General features: G+C 45.9%; 2 protein-coding genes across 8 annotated transcripts in view; one reads left to right on the plus strand and one right to left on the minus strand.

Annotated features, from left to right (window-relative positions):
* The window catches only part of DNPH1 (2'-deoxynucleoside 5'-phosphate N-hydrolase 1), a 38,401-nt gene extending 36,392 nt beyond the window's left edge, over nucleotides 1-2,009 (plus strand). For all 3 annotated transcript variants that reach the window (XM_079148115.1, XM_079148116.1, XM_079148117.1), the window contains 3 exons: nucleotides 1,082-1,150; nucleotides 1,326-1,436; nucleotides 1,600-2,009. In XM_079148115.1, coding sequence (XP_079004241.1) covers nucleotides 1,082-1,150; nucleotides 1,326-1,436; nucleotides 1,600-1,748 — 329 coding nt within the window. In that variant the 3' untranslated portion in view covers nucleotides 1,749-2,009. The remainder of the gene's footprint in view (nucleotides 1-1,081; nucleotides 1,151-1,325; nucleotides 1,437-1,599) is intronic.
* Nucleotides 2,010-2,257: 248 nt separating this feature from the next.
* Nucleotides 2,258-21,268, minus strand: part of CUL9 (cullin 9) — a 34,920-nt gene continuing 15,909 nt past the window's right edge. For 2 of the 5 annotated variants that reach the window (XM_079148073.1, XM_079148076.1), the window contains 28 exons: nucleotides 21,178-21,268; nucleotides 20,875-21,046; nucleotides 19,048-19,153; nucleotides 18,548-18,643; nucleotides 18,111-18,286; nucleotides 17,520-17,653; nucleotides 16,977-17,156; nucleotides 16,703-16,812; nucleotides 16,208-16,390; nucleotides 15,905-16,065; nucleotides 15,400-15,628; nucleotides 15,113-15,302; nucleotides 9,799-9,879; nucleotides 9,418-9,563; nucleotides 9,142-9,271; nucleotides 8,782-8,981; nucleotides 8,136-8,386; nucleotides 6,785-7,130; nucleotides 6,231-6,371; nucleotides 5,927-6,091; nucleotides 5,524-5,687; nucleotides 5,079-5,172; nucleotides 4,509-4,583; nucleotides 4,306-4,416; nucleotides 4,059-4,176; nucleotides 3,588-3,721; nucleotides 2,690-2,763; nucleotides 2,258-2,609 (listed from right to left, as the gene is read on the minus strand). In XM_079148073.1, the coding sequence (XP_079004199.1) occupies nucleotides 2,399-2,609; nucleotides 2,690-2,763; nucleotides 3,588-3,721; nucleotides 4,059-4,176; nucleotides 4,306-4,416; nucleotides 4,509-4,583; nucleotides 5,079-5,172; nucleotides 5,524-5,687; nucleotides 5,927-6,091; nucleotides 6,231-6,371; nucleotides 6,785-7,130; nucleotides 8,136-8,386; nucleotides 8,782-8,981; nucleotides 9,142-9,271; nucleotides 9,418-9,563; nucleotides 9,799-9,879; nucleotides 15,113-15,302; nucleotides 15,400-15,628; nucleotides 15,905-16,065; nucleotides 16,208-16,390; nucleotides 16,703-16,812; nucleotides 16,977-17,156; nucleotides 17,520-17,653; nucleotides 18,111-18,286; nucleotides 18,548-18,643; nucleotides 19,048-19,153; nucleotides 20,875-21,046; nucleotides 21,178-21,268 (4,269 nt within the window). In that variant the 3' untranslated portion in view covers nucleotides 2,258-2,398. Of the gene's footprint in view, nucleotides 2,610-2,689; nucleotides 2,764-3,587; nucleotides 3,722-4,058; nucleotides 4,177-4,305; nucleotides 4,417-4,508; nucleotides 4,584-5,078; nucleotides 5,173-5,523; nucleotides 5,688-5,926; nucleotides 6,092-6,230; nucleotides 6,372-6,784; nucleotides 7,131-8,135; nucleotides 8,387-8,781; nucleotides 8,982-9,141; nucleotides 9,272-9,417; nucleotides 9,564-9,798; nucleotides 9,880-15,112; nucleotides 15,303-15,399; nucleotides 15,629-15,904; nucleotides 16,066-16,207; nucleotides 16,391-16,702; nucleotides 16,813-16,976; nucleotides 17,157-17,519; nucleotides 17,654-18,110; nucleotides 18,287-18,547; nucleotides 18,644-19,047; nucleotides 19,154-20,874; nucleotides 21,047-21,177 lie in introns of those variants that run through there. The other 3 variants (XM_079148074.1, XM_079148075.1, XM_079148077.1) reach the window with 2 other exon arrangements.

The following is a 21,268-nucleotide window of genomic DNA, read 5'->3' on the forward strand; positions in this document are numbered from 1 at the left end:
TTCGGTCCCTTGAACTCTCTTCAGCCCCCTTCAGGGGCGCTTTTGGCCGATAGCTGAAGGAAGATGAATTGGGCCACTTCTCCAGGCTCATGTCCCACCTCACTACTGACATCCTCTCCCCCACCCAAAAGGAAGTTTATCATCCTGTCTCCTCGCTTTTTGTCTAAGTTATCAGCCCTCTCTTTGACCCGATAGACCCCACTTTTCTCGATAACCCTCTCCTGAACCACCTTCAGCCTGAAAGTCTTCTGTTCAGGCTGTTTGTTACCAAGGTGATCCTGACTGAAAGATCCTGGCTGCTGATCTTTCTAAAGCCAAGCTTTGATACGTTGGTCTGGAAGCTCACCATCCTTCCAGTTTGTTCCTTCTGCTCAGAAAATTTTTAGTGGTTCCACCTTGCCCTCCCCAAGAGCAAGTCCATGATTTGTGGGACCTAATGCAATTCTGGGAGACCTCTTTTAAAAAACAAAAATCACAAAATTGATAGGGAATTAGAAAAGACTTGTGCAATTGAGGAACCCTTCAGCTCAAGGTCCACTAGTTCTATAGGATCTAGTTGTCTGGTAGTTCTGGAACTTCAGTGTGCTGAAGTATCATCAGGGAGTTGGTTTAAAATGTAATCTATCAATCCCCAGCACCAAAAAAAGTAGTCTGATTGCCTGAGATAAAGCCTTTGAATCCATGTTTTAAAAAAGCTGTCCAGTGGTTCTGCTCTGATGCCTGTAGATATGAGCCTCACCATCCTGAAGGATAGTATTTAATCAAGCTGGAAGCAGTAGTCCTTACCCTCTGTGCCCATTAACTTTTCCCTAATCACTTGGCTCCACAATGAGTTAGTCCTTCCTGTATTTTCATCTGCCTTAATCACACATTGCCACCTTTGCACAGAGTTGATTTTTTTTTTTTTTTTGGTAGCTGTTCACCCCTTTGATGGGCTCCTTGTGTTGGGGACAAGCCCTTGAAGGTCATCTATACTAGTCTCCCTCCTAGAGTAGGGTGGACATGGAGGCATCAAGGGCAGCAGAGAGGTACTGTGAGCCACGGTGGGGAGCATCCTTGACCAGCTTTCCTTTAACCATAGGAGAAGAGGCTGCTGGGGGTGACAGGCTCATCCATGAGCGCGACTTGGCCTGGCTGCAGCAGGCAGATGGTGAGTGGCTCTCCCTTCCACCTACAAGCTCCCCTGGGATGTTAACTTCCCTGGGACATCCCTGGCCTCCACACCTAGCAATCTAGAGTTCCTCCTCACCACAGCCACACTGTTATCCTTTGCTTACAAGCCCAAGGGCCCCAAGCATTAAGCCCTAGTCTCACATTTCTTCCAGTGGTCGTGGCTGAAGTGACACAGCCATCCTTGGGTGTAGGCTATGAGCTAGGCCGGGCCGTGGCCCTCAATAAGCAAATCCTGTGCCTGTTTCGCCCACAGTCTGGACGAGGTGAGTACCCCAAGCCCTAAATGGCCGCCCCATCCCTCCCCAGCTTTCTACAGGTCCAGCCTCAGCTCCTTCCTTAGTGAGCTCTGAGCTCAGTGGGTTAGGGCAGGAAACAGAGTTGTGGGGTTTAGAAGGGAGGTAGCTTCACTTTCCCTTCCTTCCCCAGTGCTTTCAGCCATGATCCGGGGAGCAGCAGATGGCTCAAGGTTCCAGGTGTGGGACTACGAAGAGGGAGAGGTAGAAGCCATTCTGGATCGATACTTTGAGGCTGATCCTCCCGAGCAGATGGCTGCCTCTGATGACCCAACTGCCTGACTTAAGCCCACTTTCTTAAAACCTTCTGACCCCTGAAACTGCTGTAGTTATCATTCCTGCCTTTTAGCCCAGTAGCAAATTAAAAGGATTGTTTAAAATTCTATGGTTATGTCTGTATTGTGGTTGGGATGGGACAGGTCCTCAGCCATACCCCTTTCCCACCCCATTTCACTTTAAGGTATAGAGAGACCCTTTAAAAGTTTATAGTTCCCTAAGAGGAGGATACCTCCTTCTGTTCTTGGAGGAAGGCTATCCTCGGGGCTGGCCCATCTCATCTTCTCTGAAATTGGGCTGGGTCTGTACCTGACCCTGGACCATGTGAACCTCACTTCCCTTTATCAGCTTAGACCAGATGGATCTACTTTGGGCCTGAGGACAGAACAGTCTGGAGGTCTAAAGAAAACAGTAAAGGAAGGGATTTGGCTGGCTGTATGAGGGGGGACAGTGGAGCTGAAGCTGGCTGCCCTGGGGAAGCTATCCAGCCTGCTTCCAGAGAAGTATGTGAAAAAAAAGTTTATTCAGTAAACAGAAAAGGGTACTGTAGACACTGGGAATCCCCTCACCACAACAGTGAGAAGAGATGAACTCTCCATCCCCACAGCCCCATGATTCTGGTGGCACAGCTCCAGGAGTCTCCTGCATCCTGCCCGTCAGTCATAGGCTTCATCATCGTCCTCCTCATCACCAAAGAAGAAAGTCTCTCGATCCAGGTTTTCAGATTCCTCATCATAGAAAAGGCTGTCATTGTCCAGCTCCTCATCAAACTCATCTTGCTGCCACTCAGGCACATCATCCTCATCATCTTCCTCCTCCTCTTCTTCCTCCTCATCCTCTGCCTCCAGCCCAGAGGAATCTTGGGGCCTAGGGAAAGCCATTGGACTGAGCACAGAGAAGCGTGACATTTCCCACTGTCCCTCTAGGGCTCCGTCTGCCCTACTCACTGATTGTCAGGTACGTTGGATCCTCTTGCCTCCCGGGCCTCTACTGATGGACTCTGGAGACCAACCCGGAAATCCTGGCAGAAGCAGGAGAGCAGAGGACACCTGGCCTTGTGCCCAGCATTTTTTCAGCTAATGTTTTCTGAGGGCCAGTCTCCTGCTATGAGCACTCCCTCCTCTTACCATGGCCCTTCACATGCGAATGCCTTTGTGCAATTTAACTGGCTGAGAGTCTCCAGAGATACAAGAAACAAGGGTGGGAAATCCCACCTGTGGCTCAATCAGCTTTCAATGTGTGTTTTGTGTATTCTCCCCCAGTTACTTACCAGTCAGTAAACAACCTGAAGGCAGGGTTCATGATGCAGGTAAACACATACATGTTAGAACTGCAAAGAATCTTACAGGTTCCTTACCCCAGTGATCCTCACCCTCTGGTCCCCACTTGTGAGATTCTGAATCTCCAACTGGGAAGTATAGTCTGAGTAATTCTGATGGGTGCCCTAGCTAAAAGTCCTTGATGGTGGGAAAACCAACCACTGTTCTGTAGGAAAACCAGGGGTTAAAAAACAGGGACTGGGGTTGGGGTTGGGGTTGTGGCTCAGTGGTAGAGAGAGCACTTGCCTAGCAATGCATGAGGCACTGGGTTCAATTCCCAGAACCACATATAAATAAAATAAAAAGGTCCATCCACAAAAGAATGAATTATGCCCCTTTAAAAACAAACAAACAAACAAACAGGGACTGGCAGCAGGGCTGGACATCTGCCCAGGCCTCCTAACATCCATTCACCCTCCTCACTGCCTTTCCTCTTGGGACTCAACCCTGGGCAGGGCTGTGCCCAGCATAGGTGGCCCCTGATCTTGTCAAGTGCAGGGACACAAGTGGCCAGCAGGAGAGGTACCTGGGTGGAATGCTGCAGGATGGCTAGCAGCCTCTCCTGAATCCGCCGCAGCAGCTCCATGCCTGTGTTGAGACAATCAGTCCGCAGGAGGCGCAGAGAAGAGGCCAGGTCTTGGCAGCGCAGCAGGGTCTCCTCTGCAGGGAGCAGGAACAGGGGCTTGCTTCCTTTTCCTATTCTCACCCACTCCTTCCTTCCATAAACACCTGTGGAACATCTACCAGGTGCCAGGCATGGCTCTAGACACTCAAAGAGTTTACATGCCAGTAACAGTACAGACCAGGATCAACCCATCAGGTGCACATCTGTCCTTGGCCCCTATAGCATGGGACTTTAGACCTGAGGGTGAGAGGCTATGCAGAATGAAGAAGACAGGGACAGAGTGAAGATGAGGGCAGTGTTATCTGACTGGTTGGGCATGAGATGCTCAGGAAGAGGGAAGAGGCAGACAGGACTGAGGGGGGCCCAGCTCACCAAGGAGGATCTGCAGGGCGTTGGTGTGCAGCTCCAGGTTCTCTGTCTGCTGCTCCACCACATCCATGTACTCTGTGTCCTGGCTGTAGAAGCTGTACACACAGGCATAGGCCAGCACCTAGGAGAGCCCCAATCAGCTCTCCCTGCCTGAGGCCTGGCACTTCCACCCCCTCCATCCAGCCAAGTCAGATAAACGCACCCCAAGCCCACCAGGCCCCTTTGGCACACCTTCCCCCACCACTACCACCTTTCGAGCTTGCTCAAGGCCTCGGCAGGCATCAGTGAGGAATGTGAAGGATCTGGGCGGGGGCACCTCATGGATGGCAGAGACTCGATTCCGCAAGTTCACAGCAAACTCCTGTGTGAGGAAGGTGCTCAGTGCAGCTCCCCGTGCAGTCACCCCAGCCTTCTGGCCTCACCCATCCACCCACCCGTTTCCTCCTTGCTCACCCGGGCCTGGTGATGGAAAGTACACCGCTCATTATAGTCCTGAAACCGCTTCTCCTGGCGAGCTGCTTTGCTTACCTGGTGAGAACACGTAGGGGGCTATTGGATGCTTTGTTCCAACAGGATGGAGTTAATAATTAGAACAGCCACTATCCATTAAGGCCCTTCTGCATTATACACTGGTGATTTTCATTTAAACCAAAGGCATGTCATATTACCTCCTTCTACGGGTGGGGGCTTTGAGGCTTGCCCAGAGCCATACACTTAGAGGGAAGCAGGATGACTCGTGTCCTACTCTGCTGTGCAGTGGCACCTGCTAAGAATTCCCTGTCCTCAGGCTCTTTGTGGCCACTTGAGAGTGGGACGTCTTATTCTGAAGATAAAGGCCCTTGAGAACAAGCCTCCCAGTACAGAATTCCCAATGCCTGGAGGCCCTGGTGACTTGTGTCCTCCCTGCCACTGAGTCCCAACTGCAGTCACCCTATTCTAGACACACAGCCCTCTTAACCTGGGGCCAGCAGCAGCAGCCCCTCCTGATTGTTCTCTACCTTCTGGGGTACCCCAGGCCCTTACCATGGCAGAGCAGTTGTAATAGTCTTTGTGATTTGGCTTCCAGGACTTGAGGCAGCGCCAGCAGAATCCATGGTTACATTTGGCACAGGTCATGCTATGGAAAAAGCTAGCTTGTCAGAGGGTGCCTGCCTCTGAACAGGGGTGTGCCAGGACTACCAAGTGCTTGGACACACCACTGACAATGCCCTGGGCCTCTGCCTTGTAGTTACCTACATCTTACTGAACCCTGCTGAATGCACCCTTGCTTTTGAATTTGCCCACAGCATAGACTTAAAAGTGAGAAAAGGAAAATGAAGACCTAGGAAGTCACTCTGGGAGTGCCAAGTGAGGGGTGGTTCATTTGCTGAGCTTTACAACAGGCTTCACCATCCCCTCCTTACTGCCAGGCCTCCCCACCTGTCCCTTGCCCTCTGATTCCCCAGTGCCCACAATACCCCCTTCTTACTGCAGGCACCCCTCGTTCTTCTCAATAGGAGCCTGACAGCTGGGACAGCGTTTGGAGATGAGCTTGGCCAGGTGCTTGCTCTGGGCCTCCACACTCATGCCATCGTAGTAACCACCATCATCAACCCACTGAGACATGTGACCACAGCTGGCAGGGTAGTGTGCCTAGAGCAGAAGGGAGGGGTGAGGACACAGCTGAGCTCTGACAGCATGGCCCTGCTGGTGTGCCTTGGGAGAGGGAGTGAAAAGACAGGTCACATTTGGAAGACTACAGGAAGGTGTACAGAGTTCAACAGTTTGCAGAGAATGAGGAAGGACAAGTCACAGTCTGTGTGGGCAGGGGTGCTGAGCAGGGAAGGAGTGGGAATACTTGCTCAGGGGCAGGGCAGGGGTAGGGCAGCCACCTCAGGGAAGCTACAGTTGAAGCAGGAGGCCCAGCCGCACTTGGAGCAGGTGGTCCCACAGCCCAGGCCCTGGCGGCACAGGATGCGGTCACAGCCCTGGGGGTTGGTGCACCAGGTCAGGTTGGAGCAGCTCTCCACATAGCCACGCAGGAGGGCCTTCTGGTACTGTAAGGCCACAGGTGCCACAATGTGAGGACATGGCTCTCCAGGATGCCAACCTCCAGGCTCATAGCACCCCACAGGTCAATACATTCCAGGAGGCCCTTTGGTTCTGCATTGCAGCCTCTCAGACTAGAGGGGATACCTTGGAGATGACCTCTGGTGAGGAGACGATGGAACGTATAAAGGCGGCAGTGGGCTGAGCAGGGCAGTCAGCAATGGGGCAGGTGCAATTCAGCACAAGGTTCTGCTCGATCCGAGTTGTCAGATACTCATTCCAACAAGACTGGGAGGGACAAAAGGAGAGGCTGCTGAAAGACAAGTGTCCTTGTAACTGCCTAGCCCACCCCTTCCCTACCATGTATAAGGCCAGAGACAGCCTGCTCCTAGATCTACCTCACGACTGACCCTGATCCTTCTGGTCTCCATGAGTTTTCTTATGCTTGGCACAAATTACAGTTGTCTTTGAGGATGCATAGGCTCGGGCATTAGCCTAATATAATTACTGTTGGTGGACATGGAGGAAGTGAGTAAAGAGAACAAGAAAAAAGAAGGAGCCAAGTTCTTAAAAGGATGGAAAGGGCAGGAAGGCCAAAGAAAAAGGAGGCCTGAGGAAGGGGTGGCCTTTTCTCTGCTGGGCTCTGGCCTCAGTAGAGTTTTCAAGAAACTGTGTTAGGGTGGAGAGCTGGGGGGCCTCACCTTACAGCAGTAGTGCTTGCAGCAAAGGGAGGGCAAGTCGTCATTGAGTTCCAGGGGGCTGACACAGACTGGGCAGTGATCAGGGCGTGTGGGGGCAGCCTGGGCCGGGGGTACACACAGCCCAGCTGCCAGCAGCAACGGATCAGGGTCATCACTGTAGTTCTGCAGCAGTTGTTCAGCACCCCAGTGGGAATGAGCCAAAAGGTGCTGAGCCACATCTGGCTCCAAATTCAGCGTCTCCTGTACCTGCCGCACTGCCTGCTCCATCAAACCTTCTACCTCCTGGGGGCTCATGGTGCGGCCTGCAGGCAGCTGTAGAGATGCCAGGGCCACCATGGCTTCTGGGCTTGGGGAGAGAAAAGAGATAGTAGTCAGTATCCCTGCCTGCTTATCTGATCTACCAACTGAACCCCACCTGACTCTCAATTCCCCACTTGCACACCATCACTTGGACTTGCCTTACCAGCCTGAGGGTTACAACACAAACAACTATCTGAACAGAGGCTGCTACAGAAGGATTTGTAAATGTGGGGCTGAGGCTGGCTGTAGCAATGACTAAGAGCACTATATGGATCTAATGGGCAGAGATCAGGATGCTGAATGACCAACAGTGGACGGGAAGATCCACTGTAGGTCCCACCCAAAATGCTAGTAGCACTTTTGGTGAGAAAGAGTATATCTTTATTACACAAAGTGTGGCCTGTGGAGCAGCAGCACAGGTCTCACAGCCCAATCCCAGCTGCTGTGTGTGCATGTTTAGATTTGAGAAAGATTATTCCAGAGAACTCACTTTACATACCATGTAGTCAGCAGGCATGACAATCAATGCCATTAACAGTTTCTGATGAACTGGATCTGATGTTGGAAGTTTTAGGAGTGCTGGCTAATTATAAAAGGCCTATAGCAAGTTCTGCAGAACAAACTTTTTTGCATATTTCACTGAGCAGAATGCTATTTAGCACTCTCTACATATTTGCAGAATATTTCATGTATTTTTTTTAGAATGACAGCTTGAGTTTTTGGGTCCCTTGCCTAAGGACTGGTTTTTAGGAAGATAGGGATAGCAAGATCCCTTATTGGCAAGGAAGGGAATGGTAGTACACAGAGGGGAAATGAATACTAGTGAAGGGAGGGAAATAATAGGGAAAGGGAATAGGACCAGACAAAGAAAGACTGCAAATATTTCTACATAAAAAAACCAGGGCTGGGGAGATAGCTCAGTCGGTAGAGTGCTTGCCTTGTAAGCACGAGGCCCTGGGTTCAATCCCCAGCACCGCAAGAAAAAAAAAAAGAACCTGACTTTGGTCCAATGACCCCACCTCCCTACAAAAAGAGAAGTGAGGGCAGCTACCTAGGCTTGGAGGTCTTAGTACTTTGGTTGCCACAGAAAGGAACATCTGCTTGACCCCGGCAGGGCCCCATGGGCTCTGGTGTGGCATACATCAGGATCTGGGGCCGGTCATCACGCCGCTGCACATAGCCCTGGCCCAGGAGATGCAGAATGCAAGAGAGGACATCTGTACTGGTACAGGTTACACTTCCAGCAACAGCATGGCCCAGGCTCCCAGGGGGATTTGGACCCTTCTGCCAGGCCTCCAGCACCTGGACAGAAGAAATGAAACAAACAAGCCACTTTCACTGAGGGGAGCCAGCCTTCCTGAGTTCATTGCCTGGCTCTGCCACTTATTAGTTGTGTGACTATGGGGAAGTTACTAACTTTCTCATGCCTTACTTTTCTTATCTGTTAAATAGGACAAAATAATAATACTTAGGATCACTGTGACAACTAAATGACTTAATCATGCACATGGTAAACATTCAAGTCTTTTTCTAACTTCTAACTGCTTGGTCAGGAATAGAAACCCAGCTGGAAATGTCACCCAGTGGAGGTCTTAAACTGAGAGTGTTGACCTTACCTTGTGAGGACCTCTGGCTCCATCACCCAACCCCAAGCATGACTCCCTAACTCTCCCAATGCCATGGTCCCCTCTGCCTACCAGACAAACCAGCTGATCAATGTGGAGGCCTTTTTCCCCATGGGCTTTAAGAATACGGACAAGAAGACAGCTCAAGAGGTTCCTCTTCTGTTCCAGGGTTCGGCCCTCATCCTTCTCTACATTCAGGTATGTCTGGGGAGGTATGAGCCACAGGACCTCCTCACTGGGCTGGAGCCCAGGCCCACGGAGTCGCAGCACACCTGGAACCCAAGTCCCAGTCAGGTACCCAAGGATAAGGAGGGACACATGAGTGAGGACTAAGAAGACACTATTACACACTCATTCCCTAGAATACTATTGGCCAATCTGAGAGCCCCCCTACCCCACAGCAGAGACTCAGCCCAGTCCCCACTGACCTACCCCTGGGTGGAAAGTCCTGACCCTCTTGAAGGGTCAAAGGGCCATTCTCAGAGGTAAGGGGTAGAAGTGCCTGGTGCAGTAGCTCAGCAGAGAGGTCAGAATTCTTCAGCAAGGTCTCTACTGATACCTCCTGGTAAGGAGAAACAGGGCCAGTCAGGAGTAAAGGAAAAGGAAGAGAAAAGGAGGAAGAAGTATGAACCTAGAAAGAGAGTTTAGGAGGAAAACAGAGATAGACAAGGCAGAAGAGAAGACTGAGAGGCTAAGGAGCTGAGGCACCTCTATATGATTGAAATTCAACAGCAGCCACATCTGCACAGTGGACACATGCAGGGTCTGGTCCCCAAACTGCAGCTCAGCCCTGCCCAGCCACGTCCACTGCAGTCGTCGATGTGGTCCCATGTCCAGGACTGGGTGGTTCTGACCTAGGAAAGTATTGAGAGAAAGGTGGAGGCAAAGACTAGGAAAATGAGGGGGTTGCGGTCAAGGTAATAAAAACACATAAAATATTTTTAAATCTCTGAGTTCATAATGATACTTATTTTTTAAAGACTTCATTGGGCTTACATGGAGGATACAAAGGAACCAACACATTATTATAAACAACTGGTTAAAAAACAAGGGAGGGGTTGGGTTATGGCTTAGTGGTAGAGTGCTCACCTAGCACTGGTGAGGCCCTGGGTTCGATCCTCAGCACCACGTAAAAATAAAAAAAAATAAAGGTCTTGTGTCCACGTACAACTAAAAAATACATTAAAAAATAAATAAGGGAGAACAGCCGGGACTGTAGCTCAGTTGCAGAGCACTTGCCTAGCATGTGTGTGGCACTGGGTTCAATTCTTAGCACCACATAAAAACAAACAAATAAAATAAAGGCATGTGTCTTTTTACAACTACCAAAAATAAATAAATAAATAAATAAATAAATAAATAAATAAATAAATAAGAGAGAAGAGGGAAGGATCAAGCCTTTCCTGTAAAACCTATACTTTCGGGTAACCAATAATTGATAAAAAGTTTCTCTTTATAGAGAAAGCATTCCAGCTAACACATAAAGTAGGGAGTGACAAACCTAGAATATCACCATTCCATAATCCCTAATAAAATAACAGAGACATGAAAAGTTCACGAAAAATTACATGTAATATGTAAATGAGATTGATGACATTGAAATTCATTGATCTATCTTAACATCACAAAGACAGCTAGCTCAACATGCATTCTGCTGGAAGGACACAGTACCACCCTTGAGGCTTCCCTGCCCATGAAAAATCAAACTAGAATCTGATTAATCCTCTACATCTAAATATCAGGTTTTAGGAAAAAAAGAAGAGAGAGGAATATGCTAAAGGACACAATGTGGATGCAGTCAGCAAAAGCCAGCCTGTGGACAACTCTAATTGACAACCTAATTTCCTCCAGAAATAACTGTAAGGGGTAAAAAAGGGAAGCAGGAAACTACAGATTAAGGGAGTAAGTGATAATTCAACCAATGTTGAATTATCCTGCTTGAATCCTCAGTATACTAAATCAAACAGAAAACAAAACCTCAAGATAACCAGGGAGGGCTGGAGTTGTGGCTCAGTGGCAGAGAGCTTGCCTGGCATGTGTGAGGCCCTGGGTTCAATTCTCAGCACCACATATAAACAAGCAAACAAACAAATAAAAAGATCCTTTGACAACTAAAAAAAATTTTAAAAAAAGATAACCAGGGAAATATGAACACTATATATTTAATGGTCATAGAAAATACTTTTAACTTCTAAAAGTAATGATAGTCCCCTTGTTTTTATTTTATTTTAGGGTACGGGGATTGAACTCGGGGGAACTTGACCACTGAACCACATCCCCAGCCCTACTTTGTATTTTATTTAGAGACAGGGTCTCACTGAGTTGCTTAGCCCCTTACTTTTGCTGAGGCTGGCTTTGAACTCACAATCCTCCTGCCTCAGCCTTCCAAGCTGCTGGGATTACAGGCATGTGCCACTGTACCCTTGTTTTTAAAAAGGGAGTCCTTACATTTCAGATTTGGGGGTGAGAGAAGGTAGTATTTTACCTTTCTTAGTAAGGGTAAAAGTAACCCATTCTCAGACAAATAAAAACCAGTAAGATTTTCTACCAATACTCCCTCAATAAAGAAACTTCTAATGGATGTACTTTACAAAGAAGAAAATTGAGCATGGAAGTATCAAGGTGCAAAAGGAATGATGACTAAAGCCACTGGCATGATGGCAAATATAAATACCCACTGAATAAATAATGATGATTAAGTTGGGAAGGAAACAAAAAAGATAATTCTAAAATACTAACACCAGTAAAATAGGAGTTAGAATTGGAGTTGAGATTTTCTAAGGTCCTTTTATTGTTCAGAAAAGTAGAAAGTCACATTAACTCAAGCAGATTAAAAATATAAAGGTAGGGGCACTTTTCTAGCATGCATGAGGCCCTGGGTTTAATCCCCAATATGGCAAAAACTAAAAATGAAAAATAAAGGTAACAAACACAAACATTAATGCATAACTTCTAAAACTGACAGACAAAAAGTGAATTTTTTAAAAAAATCTATCAATCCAAAAGAAAAAAGTAAAAATGCACAAAAACCCAGGGTAGAATCAAGTACAAAAGTAGTAAATTTATTATTATTCTTTAAACATAAGAAGAGTAAACAAAAATATAAAAGACCAAAAATGTCATTATTCACAATAAATAGGCTAGAATTGACAACTCAGAAAAAGAGACTGTCAGTTTGAACAGAAAATAAATTCTAGGTAATTTCTAAGTTATATCTAAAACATAAGGGTATGAAAAAGTTAAAGTGATACTGGGGAAAATTCTGATGAGAGTAGAATGCTGGCATGATTTTAAAGCACCTTCTCCCACATACTGCTTGTTAATGGTAACAAGGCAGAAATATTAACTATATAGTAGAGAACTCAAATAACCTTTTGACCTGGTTGTCAAAATTAATATCACAGGAGGCTGTGATGGTAGAGCAAATGCTTAGAATACATAAGGCCCTATGTTCAAACCCCAGCACTGAAAAACAAAAACAACAATAAAAGAAAAACATCAACTGCCAACACTGAAAAAAAATTAACATCACAAACAGAAGGGCAGATGGAACTGTATGCCTGGGGATGAAATACCTTGAGAAGAACATAACATCATTTACTTAGTACTCTACCTGGGGATGTATAACCTGAAGTCTAATCATAAGAAAATATACAAATTTAAAATGAGGGACAATTTTTAAAAATTTAAAGAACTGGTGTATGTGATGGTACACACCAGTAATACCAGTTACTGAGGAGGCTGAGGCAGAAGGATCATAACTTAAGAAGGCCATCTCAAAATATTAAAAAAAAAAAAAAAAAGTAGCTGATGGTTCACTTCCCAGCACCACCAAAAAAATGTCAAAAGCTTAAATGACAAAGAAAGCTGAGGACATATTCTAGATTAAAGGAGACTAAAGAGACCTGACAACTAATTAATATAACAGCCAATCCTAGACTGCATCCTCTTTGGAGGGAAAAAAAAAAGTCATGGAAGACCATGGGTCAACTGATAAAACTGGAATGTAGAAGATATATTACTTATGTTAATTTTATGTACCAATGTTACATTTATTGATAAATAAACCTATGTAAGAGAATACCTTTATTCTCTAGGAAGTATGTACTAAAGTATTTAGGGGCAAAATATAAGCAATATACTCTCAATGATTGCAAAAAGAATGTGTGTATCACACACAGATATATACATGCATGTACATATACACAAAGAGCAAATGATAAGAGCAAATGTTAATGAAATATTTTAAAAAAGAAAAATTTGGATAAAGGTTACATGGTTTCTTTGCATTATTGCAATTTTTCTGTAAATTTGAAATTATTTGAAAATTTAAAAAAAATTTTAAGTAAAAGGACAACAGAATTGTATACTTAAAATCATTAAAATGGCAAACGTTATGTTAGATATATTTGCTACAATTAAAAAAGAAACCTAAAATATTAAGAACTTCTCTTAGTACAAAAACAAAAAAGTAAAAGGAAAAAAAAAAAGATTCACCACAAAAATGAGAACTAAAGAATGCTGACATACAATTAATACCTAAGACTTTAGGTAAAAGGCCTTGTTCCAAAGGAAAAAGTTCACTTCATAAAAGTTTAATTTACCATGAAGATTGTAAGCATACGGAGCCCATTATATTAGTCACTAGCCTCATGTGAATTATTTAAATTTAAACTGATTAATAAATTATTCAGTTCCTCAGTTATCTTAGTAACATTTCAAGTCCTTAACAGCCATGAATGGCTATAAACAAAATTGACATGGTTAAGTTTTTAAAATCACCATCATAAGGGTAGATTTTAGCAAACCTCTCTCAGTAGATGAAGAAGTAGACAGAATTAGTAAGATTATAGAAGATGTGAACAATTCAATTAAGGAGGTCTGTCTAGTGAAGTACATTATGTAGAATCTTGTATCCAATAACTAAAGAATACATACTTTTCTTTTTTAGTTTTGCAGTACTGAAGATTGAACTGAGGGACTCTACCACTGAGCTACGGCCCTAGCTACCAGTTTTTGTTTTAGACATGGTCTTGCTAAGTTGCAGAGACTGGCCTCCATCTTGGGATCCTCCTGCCTCAGCTTCCCTAATAGTTTGAATTACAAGTAGAACTCTAAAAAGATAACAGAGAAAAGTCAGGAGATTTTAAAATATACTTTTAAAAAAACTAACAAAATTCTTAGAAGTAAGCAATAATAAAAATATTACATAATAAAAACATGGAAGCTGGGTATAGTGGTACATGCCTGTAATCACAGCGACTTGGGAGATTGAGGCAGGAAAACTGCAAGTTCTAGGCCAGCCTCAGCAACTTAGCAAGGCCTAAGCAACTTAGCAAGACCCTGTATCAAAATAAAAAATATAAAGGGCTGGGAATGTGACTCAGTAATTAAACACTACTGGGTTCAATCCTCAGTACCAAACAAAAACAAAAACAAAAATCCAGCCCCCCAAAAATAAAATATAAAAAACATATGGAATACCCCAAAGACCCATCAACAATAGAAAAGGTAAATATATTCATACAATGGAATATGACTCAGTAATACAAAAGAACAAACTAATGATACAACTGATGATGTGGTAATTCCCACAATGATGTGTGAGAGAAATCAGGTACAACAGAATACATGCTCTATGATTCCATTTATATGATATGCAAATACAGACAAAAAAAGCTATGGTGATAAGCCAGGTGTAGTGGCACATGCCTGTAATCCTAGTGACTCCTGAGTCTGAGGCAGAAGTTCAAGGCCAGCCTTAGCAATTTAGCAAGGCCTGAAGCAACTTAGGGAGACCCTGTCTCAAAATAAAAAATAAAAAGGCTGAGAATGTGATTCAGCAGTTGAGCACCCCTGGCTTCAATCCCTAGTACAGAAAATTTTTTAAAAAAATCTATGGTGATAAAGGAAAGAATGGTGTCTTTTAGGGAACAATATTGACTGAAAAGGGTACACAGAGGACAAAGCCTTCTGGGATGCTGAAGATGTTCTTCATTTGGGGGAATATGGTTGTACGTGGGCTAATAATTCACTAAGCCTATAGCTGAGATTTGTGCATTTTTCTGAATACTAGTTGTATACTCCAATGAAAAAGTCTTTTAAAAATCTTTTTAAAAAATCTATTAGATGCAGCAAAAATGATACAAACTTTTAAGGACTGAAAATTAAGTATACAACTAAGTTAGAAAAATAAAACAAATTCATAGAAAGTTGAAGGAACTGAGAGCAGAAATTAATGAAGCTACAACCCACAGTTCATTATACTTCCCTAGGAAACTGCTGAACCTAGAAATTACTTCTTCATGTCTATTCAATCCTGACCAATGATCCTCTCCTTTCCCTCTCTTGCCACCCCAAATAAATCACTCCAATCTCCAGTTTCCTCTCCCTAGCTCCTCACTCTGGCTGTAGAAACTGGAGAAGCGGTCAAGGGCATCACAGATTTCTGTGGGAAGGCACTTTCTGGGATGGTGCAGGTAGCAGAGTGGGGAGACGGGCCAGCAGCGTGGTGACAGGACCAGTATAGAAACTGTTGAACTTGAATCTTCCATAAAAAGTTCTTTCTCAGCCTCTTCTTCCTCCTCTTCCTCCTGAGGAACAGAAGGATTTCAAGGGCCCGTGGGCTCCCTTTTTGACTCTAGTCTTTTCTTCCTTTCCTATTCTACCACTCTTTCTCCTTGCTCTTACCTGCTCTTCATCCAGTCCCTGATCCTCCTCATCTTCCTGCTCCAAGAGCAACCTGTCAAGCTGCTGGAGCTGGAAAAGGTGGAACTGGCGCTGTAGCTCCTCTGAGGTGGTCAGGCTCTGCAACATCTGCTGGGGGAGGCGATTGGGAAAGCAGAGGCCAATCTGCTCCAGCACAGCCCCCTCCAGCCAGCTGGAGCCCAAGCTCAGGAGACGGTCTGCCATGTAGTGCCTGTAGCACACACAACACAGGCCAGGCCTAAGTGTAGGTCCCAGCATAGATCAGGCCCAGCAATCCCCTCCAAAAGGTAGATCCTTTTGTTGTAGCCTGCTCAAGTTACAGGCCCTATTACTCTTCCTTCCCACACCCTTTCCACCAGTGCATGAACATCTCTATAACTTAACTCTCCTCTCCACTGCCTCCTACCTTTCCTTCCCACTAAGACTCAAATCTTTCCCCTCTAGACTCTAGGCCTCCAATCCCCTACCTCTCCAGTCCTGCACTCACTGATAGAAGTGCTCAAAAGTAGTAGCCAGCTCCAGGCCAGAAAGGACCATGATTGGTTCCAGGTGTTGCTGAAGCTGCCCCAGCATTTCCACTCCAGGGGATCCACCAAGCAGGCTACCCTGGATCTGTTGGTCAAGGTGCCTGGCAAACTGCTCACTCATCTGGGAACAATGGAAAGGGCATTGGGTAAACCATGAATGAGGTAGCAAAGGAGAATGGGGAGTAAAAGGAGATGAAAGAGCAGAGCATAAGGAAATGAACATGAGTTTATGGCCCTGTGGCCTGAAAAGCTGGCAAACTCACATGAGCAGCAGTAAGAAAGGACTGCTGCAACAGGGCGCCAGAGAAACCACTGCGCAGAGCCAGGGTAAAGGCTGCCCGGGGCCCAAACAGCTCGGAACCTGCTCTCTGTAAGTGCTCATAGAGTTTGCAGTAACGAGGCACAAAGTCTGGGGCCCTCCAGGCTGCAGCCAGGAATCTGCTGACCTGAAAAGACAGAGCAAGAAATGACATAACAGAGCCAGCATAGCGGTGCATGCTTATAATCCCAGCAGCTCAGGAGTCTGAGGCAGGAGGATTGCAAGTTCAAAGCCAGTAACAGCAAAAGCGAGGCACTAAGCAACTCAGTGAGACCCTGTTAATAAATATAATCACAAAATAGTGCTATGGATGTGGCTCAGTGGTTGAATGCCCCTGAGTTCAATCCCTGGTACCCAAAAAGATAAATAAATAAATAAAAAGAAATGACATAAGAGGAGCAGCCCCCACCCCCTTAGACTTCAGCTTGCTTCTGCCCACCTGCTCCTGCACTACGTTCAACCAGCACTGGGTTATGTTCCTTAGGCTGCTGCTTGGAAGAACTGGTGAGGGCGCAGGGCTCCGATCCCGACCCTTGCTGTTTTTGCTGTCTGTAGAGACAGGGAAGAAGAAAGGTTTCACCTCAGCCTCTGAGTGAGTGCAGTGGTCTTGGGTGCTGATTCTCCTGGAAAGGGCAGGAGTTCCCAGGGGCCTAGAAAGGCAGAGGAGGAAGAAACCAAGATTTTCAGTTTAGGTAGCCACAGCTGGGACTCACAGGGCCGTGTGGATGGTTCAGGAGAAGGTCCAGGAGGAGGCTCCGCATGCACCAGCAAGTGGCAAAGGCGACGAACTCGAGATGCAAAGGATGCTGCTCGACTCATGGGGATTCGAGAGTTCTCTTTCTGCTCTAAGTACTGATCCAGCAACCATCCCAGAGAGCTCACACCTTCTGCATCTGAAAGAAGATCAGGAATAGGCAGCTTTGGGAAATGAGGGGTTAGGTAGTCCAGGGAGGAGGAGGGAGAAGGAACAATTGTACAAAACGGTTTTGGGGGCAGCAGAACTCTAGTCCACTCCTCACCAAGATTTGCTTCAGCAGTCTGGAGACATGGTAACAGGTTGGGGGTGGGGTTGAGAGGAAGAGTCATATATCAGAGTCTCAGGGAGCAGTCCCCAGGATGGGAGGAGAAAGGAACAAGGAAGTAACAGGCTTTTGGGGACAAACACTGGAATCAAGAGAATGAAGAATACTAACTTAGGTGATTCCTGGGTTAATTAGAAAGAGCTGGTTAGTGGGGCCAGGTGTTGGGATGGTTACCAGGCAAGGTGATGTTCTGCACTAGGGGGCTGACCAGGGCCTCCCAGCAGGTCTTGCCCAGTGCTTGGGCGGCCTCATCATCAGGAAGGAAGCGATCAGCAAAATTCTGCTCATGACGCAAAACCCTGTTCAGTCTGGAAACAAACAGTGTAGAGTTAAAGATTAAAAACATTGCTATTCTGGAGGCTGAGGCAGGAGGATCACAAGTTCAAGGTCAGCCTGGTCAATTTAGCAAGATCTTGCCTCAAAATAGAAACTAAAAAGGGCTGCGGCTGTAGTTCAATAGTAGAGTGCCCCCTGGTTCGATCCCCAGTACCAAAAACAAATACAAAAACAAAACAAGACAAGGATTAAAGACACAGGTTTGCCTGAGGCCTCCACTCGAATGCAAATTAACACCCAATCTTCCAATGCTTGGTCTTTTCCCCAGTTCTCCCCTATCAGCACATACTTCTCACCCATGTCCACTTGTCTCCTCATGTTCTGACTATAGTTTAACTTTTCAGACTCCCATGGAAATGTATCTTCTGCCACCTACTTCTTACAGTATCCTGTTCCCTTAACCATCTTCCCTCCTTGTACCCCACCCACCTGGGACAGAGCTGGAGGAGGCGCTTTCGGTCATCTGCTATGTCCCGGCTCCAGGTTTGTGCCCGAATTGTGTAGAACAGACATGTACGGCGACAGAGCTGCTCCCGGAACAGTGGCCAGAAAGTAGGCTTAGGGCCCAGGACCTCCACACCCCGAACCCGGGTGTCGATGCCACCCTGCAACACATGCAGACTCATTTGTCAACATAAGTCACCTGAGTCACTACGTATTATCAAAGTCAGGCCTCATGTGATGGGTTCCACAGAGCTGCCCAGGATACCTCCATACCTCTGGAACTTAACAGTTTCCTGGGTCATTTCCCAAGCAGAACAAAGAGGAACCTTGGCTAAAGCCTTGACACTTAAATGTCAGGGAACCCAGCCCCTGGGACACCGTGCTACTTTCTGATCGTCAGCCCCATTTTCTTCCTGGCCCACCTGCTGGCAGCGCTTTATACGAATCTGGATGATGGGCCAGAAGCGGTTCAGATTCTCCAGGAGGGTTACCCGGCTGGCAGAGGGCATCACATTTACCTGGCAGGGCAGAAGAGGCCAAGAGAGAAAGACAGTTGTCATCTAAAGAAGCAGTGCTGGGGGCTGGCGAGATAGCTCAGCTGGTAGAGCACTTGCCTTGCAAGCACAAGGCCCTGAGTTCAATCCCCAATACCGCAAAAAAAAAAAAAAAAAAAAAGAAGCAGTGCTGGAAGGACTGCTGACAGCAACCAAGCTGGTTATGACATATGCCCTTCGCTTCTCCTGCATTGACCCCATGGATCCACACAGTAACAAATCCCTAATTCTACTCTTGCTCTTAAAAGGTAAGGCCTTTCCAGAAAGGAGGGGGTCATTCCCCAGGGACTACATCCTTCCCATAGGCCCTGCAACAAATAGAAAGATGGGGAGTAAAGTAAGGTGAAGCGGGGCACATGCATCCTCACCATGTTGAGCTCGGTGCTGATGCAGCTGGTACTGTCACCCCCAAACACCACCACCCTGGCTGGCATGTAACTTGAGTCCTCACTGGCCACCAGCAAAGTCAGCTGCCTGAGAGGAGAAAGGGGTCAGTCAAATCTATTTCACCCCACCATTTCTTTTTCTGGCTCCTACTCCTCTGCTAGCTCCCAACATATTTTTCTTCCCCAGACCCTCTGCTCTTGCCTTTATACTTCCCCAAAGTGACTTAATTTAAACTCATGGCTTCAATAAAAGATTAATATACAAATGAATCCAGATTCACATCTCTAACCCAGTCTGTTCCTGAGTGTTCATACTGTGTACTTAAAACATTTCTATGTCACATTCCACAGGTACCTCAAGTCAAAAAGCTCAAGTAGAACAATCATCTGTCCATGTAAACCTGCCCTCTTCCTTTTGCTCTCTCCTGTGAAATAAATGGGCCATTTATCGTATCCTCAAACTAGAACACAGACCACTGTCACTGAGGCCATCACCCTTTTATGGCTTCTATCATCCAATCAAGGGTAAGTCCCATAGACTCCTGATTCATCACCTCCCCTCTATTCCAAGTCCTACTGCCTAAATGAACACATCAAGCACTCCCAATAGACCACTAAATAAACCTTTCAACTCCTTTTTCCTGGTCTCCAACCCAAACTTCCATTATTGCTTAAATGAATTTTCTAAATAAAAAGTCTAGTTTTGTCTGTTCTTAAAATTCTTCAATGTCCCCACCAAGTTTCAGAATAAAATACAAATAACTTTAGTTCACAAAACTTTCTCATCTGCCTCTGCCTGCTCTCCTAGCTTCATCTCCTGTCCCAGTCATACACATACCCTTCATTCCTGTCCAACACCATTACTTAAAGTTCCCCAACACAGCATTGTTTCTTACTTCCATTTTGCACACATGTTCTCCCTGTGCCTGGAATGTCCACTGCCCCTTCTTTATCTAGCTAATTTCAACTTCGGGGGTGGGGGTAGCTCAGTTGATAGAACTCTTGCCTAGCATAAGCAATGCTCTTAGTTTGATTCCTAGTACCACAAAAAAAAAAAAAAAAAAAAACAATAAAATCCCCAAAACCACAAAACAAAACCCCCCAAAAAACAAAAACACTCAAATTCAAACCTTAGTGCAGTCAACCCCTCTTTCTGGAAGGAAGCCTTCTCTGATCCCTCCATCAGCCTCAGGATTCAAGGCACATATAAAGCATGAAGCTTTTTTCTTTTCTTTCTTTCTTTCTTTCTTTTTTTTTTTCCAAGAGATGGGGTCTCACTATGTTGCCCAGCCTGGCCTTGAACTCTTGGGCTCAAGCAATCCTACCACCTCAGCTTCCCAAGAGGCTGGGATGTCAGGCTTGCCACCTGCCCAGTCCATGTTTTTCTTTATGGTATGTTGATTTTCTAACCCAATTCCCCAACTAGACTGTGAGTTCCCTGAAGAGAAAAACCATTATCTTATTGTCCTTGTATCTCCAGACCCTTGTATAGTGCCAAGTACAAATGCTTGGCATTGAACAAATGACCCCAGGGAGAGTAGATAAGTGAGTTATTGATATTGCTCAACACTAGGCACAGGGAGGTGATATCTGTAACTGTTGGGTATAGATCATGATGCTCAGCAAGTAAGGAAGTGTCCATACACAGAACCAAGGTAGTCTATCTTTTTACTGTATGGAAATGGGTTTGACCATGTCCCTCAAGGATAGGAGTTATATGTAGAATTCTATGTGGATGCCCTGGAATATATATTAGGGTATATTAGAATATGTGTGTGTGCATGCATGTTCAAATGGGTGTGCTCATACCTAACAATAACACCACGGTGCATGTGCAAGGTGATGTAGTGGGAGCCTGTGCTGCCATTGGACTCCCAGTAGGTCTTGGGGTTGCGGTCCATCAGTTTACTGGCCCGGTGCGGGTTGGAGGACACCTCCACCTTCTCCCAGCACTTGTCCTCCTTCACTTCCACACTGGAGCCTGGGGGCCAGTGGTAAGGGGTAGAAGCTACAGTCTGGTTAGTTGACACAGAAATAAGGAAAGGGAGCAGGAAGGGAAGGAAAGAGCAGATGTAGGGTGGGAGTCAGGAGAAAGCAGAGGAGGGCACTAACCCTGGCAGAGATGCCTGAGGAACACATCAAAGAAAGGAATATTGATGGGTTGCTGGGTTCGTCTATGGTCTTCAATCTGGCCCAACACCAT

Source organism: Sciurus vulgaris, assembly GCF_902686455.1.
Source record: "Sciurus vulgaris genome assembly, chromosome: 7".
Taxonomy (NCBI): Eukaryota; Metazoa; Chordata; class Mammalia; order Rodentia; family Sciuridae; genus Sciurus; species Sciurus vulgaris.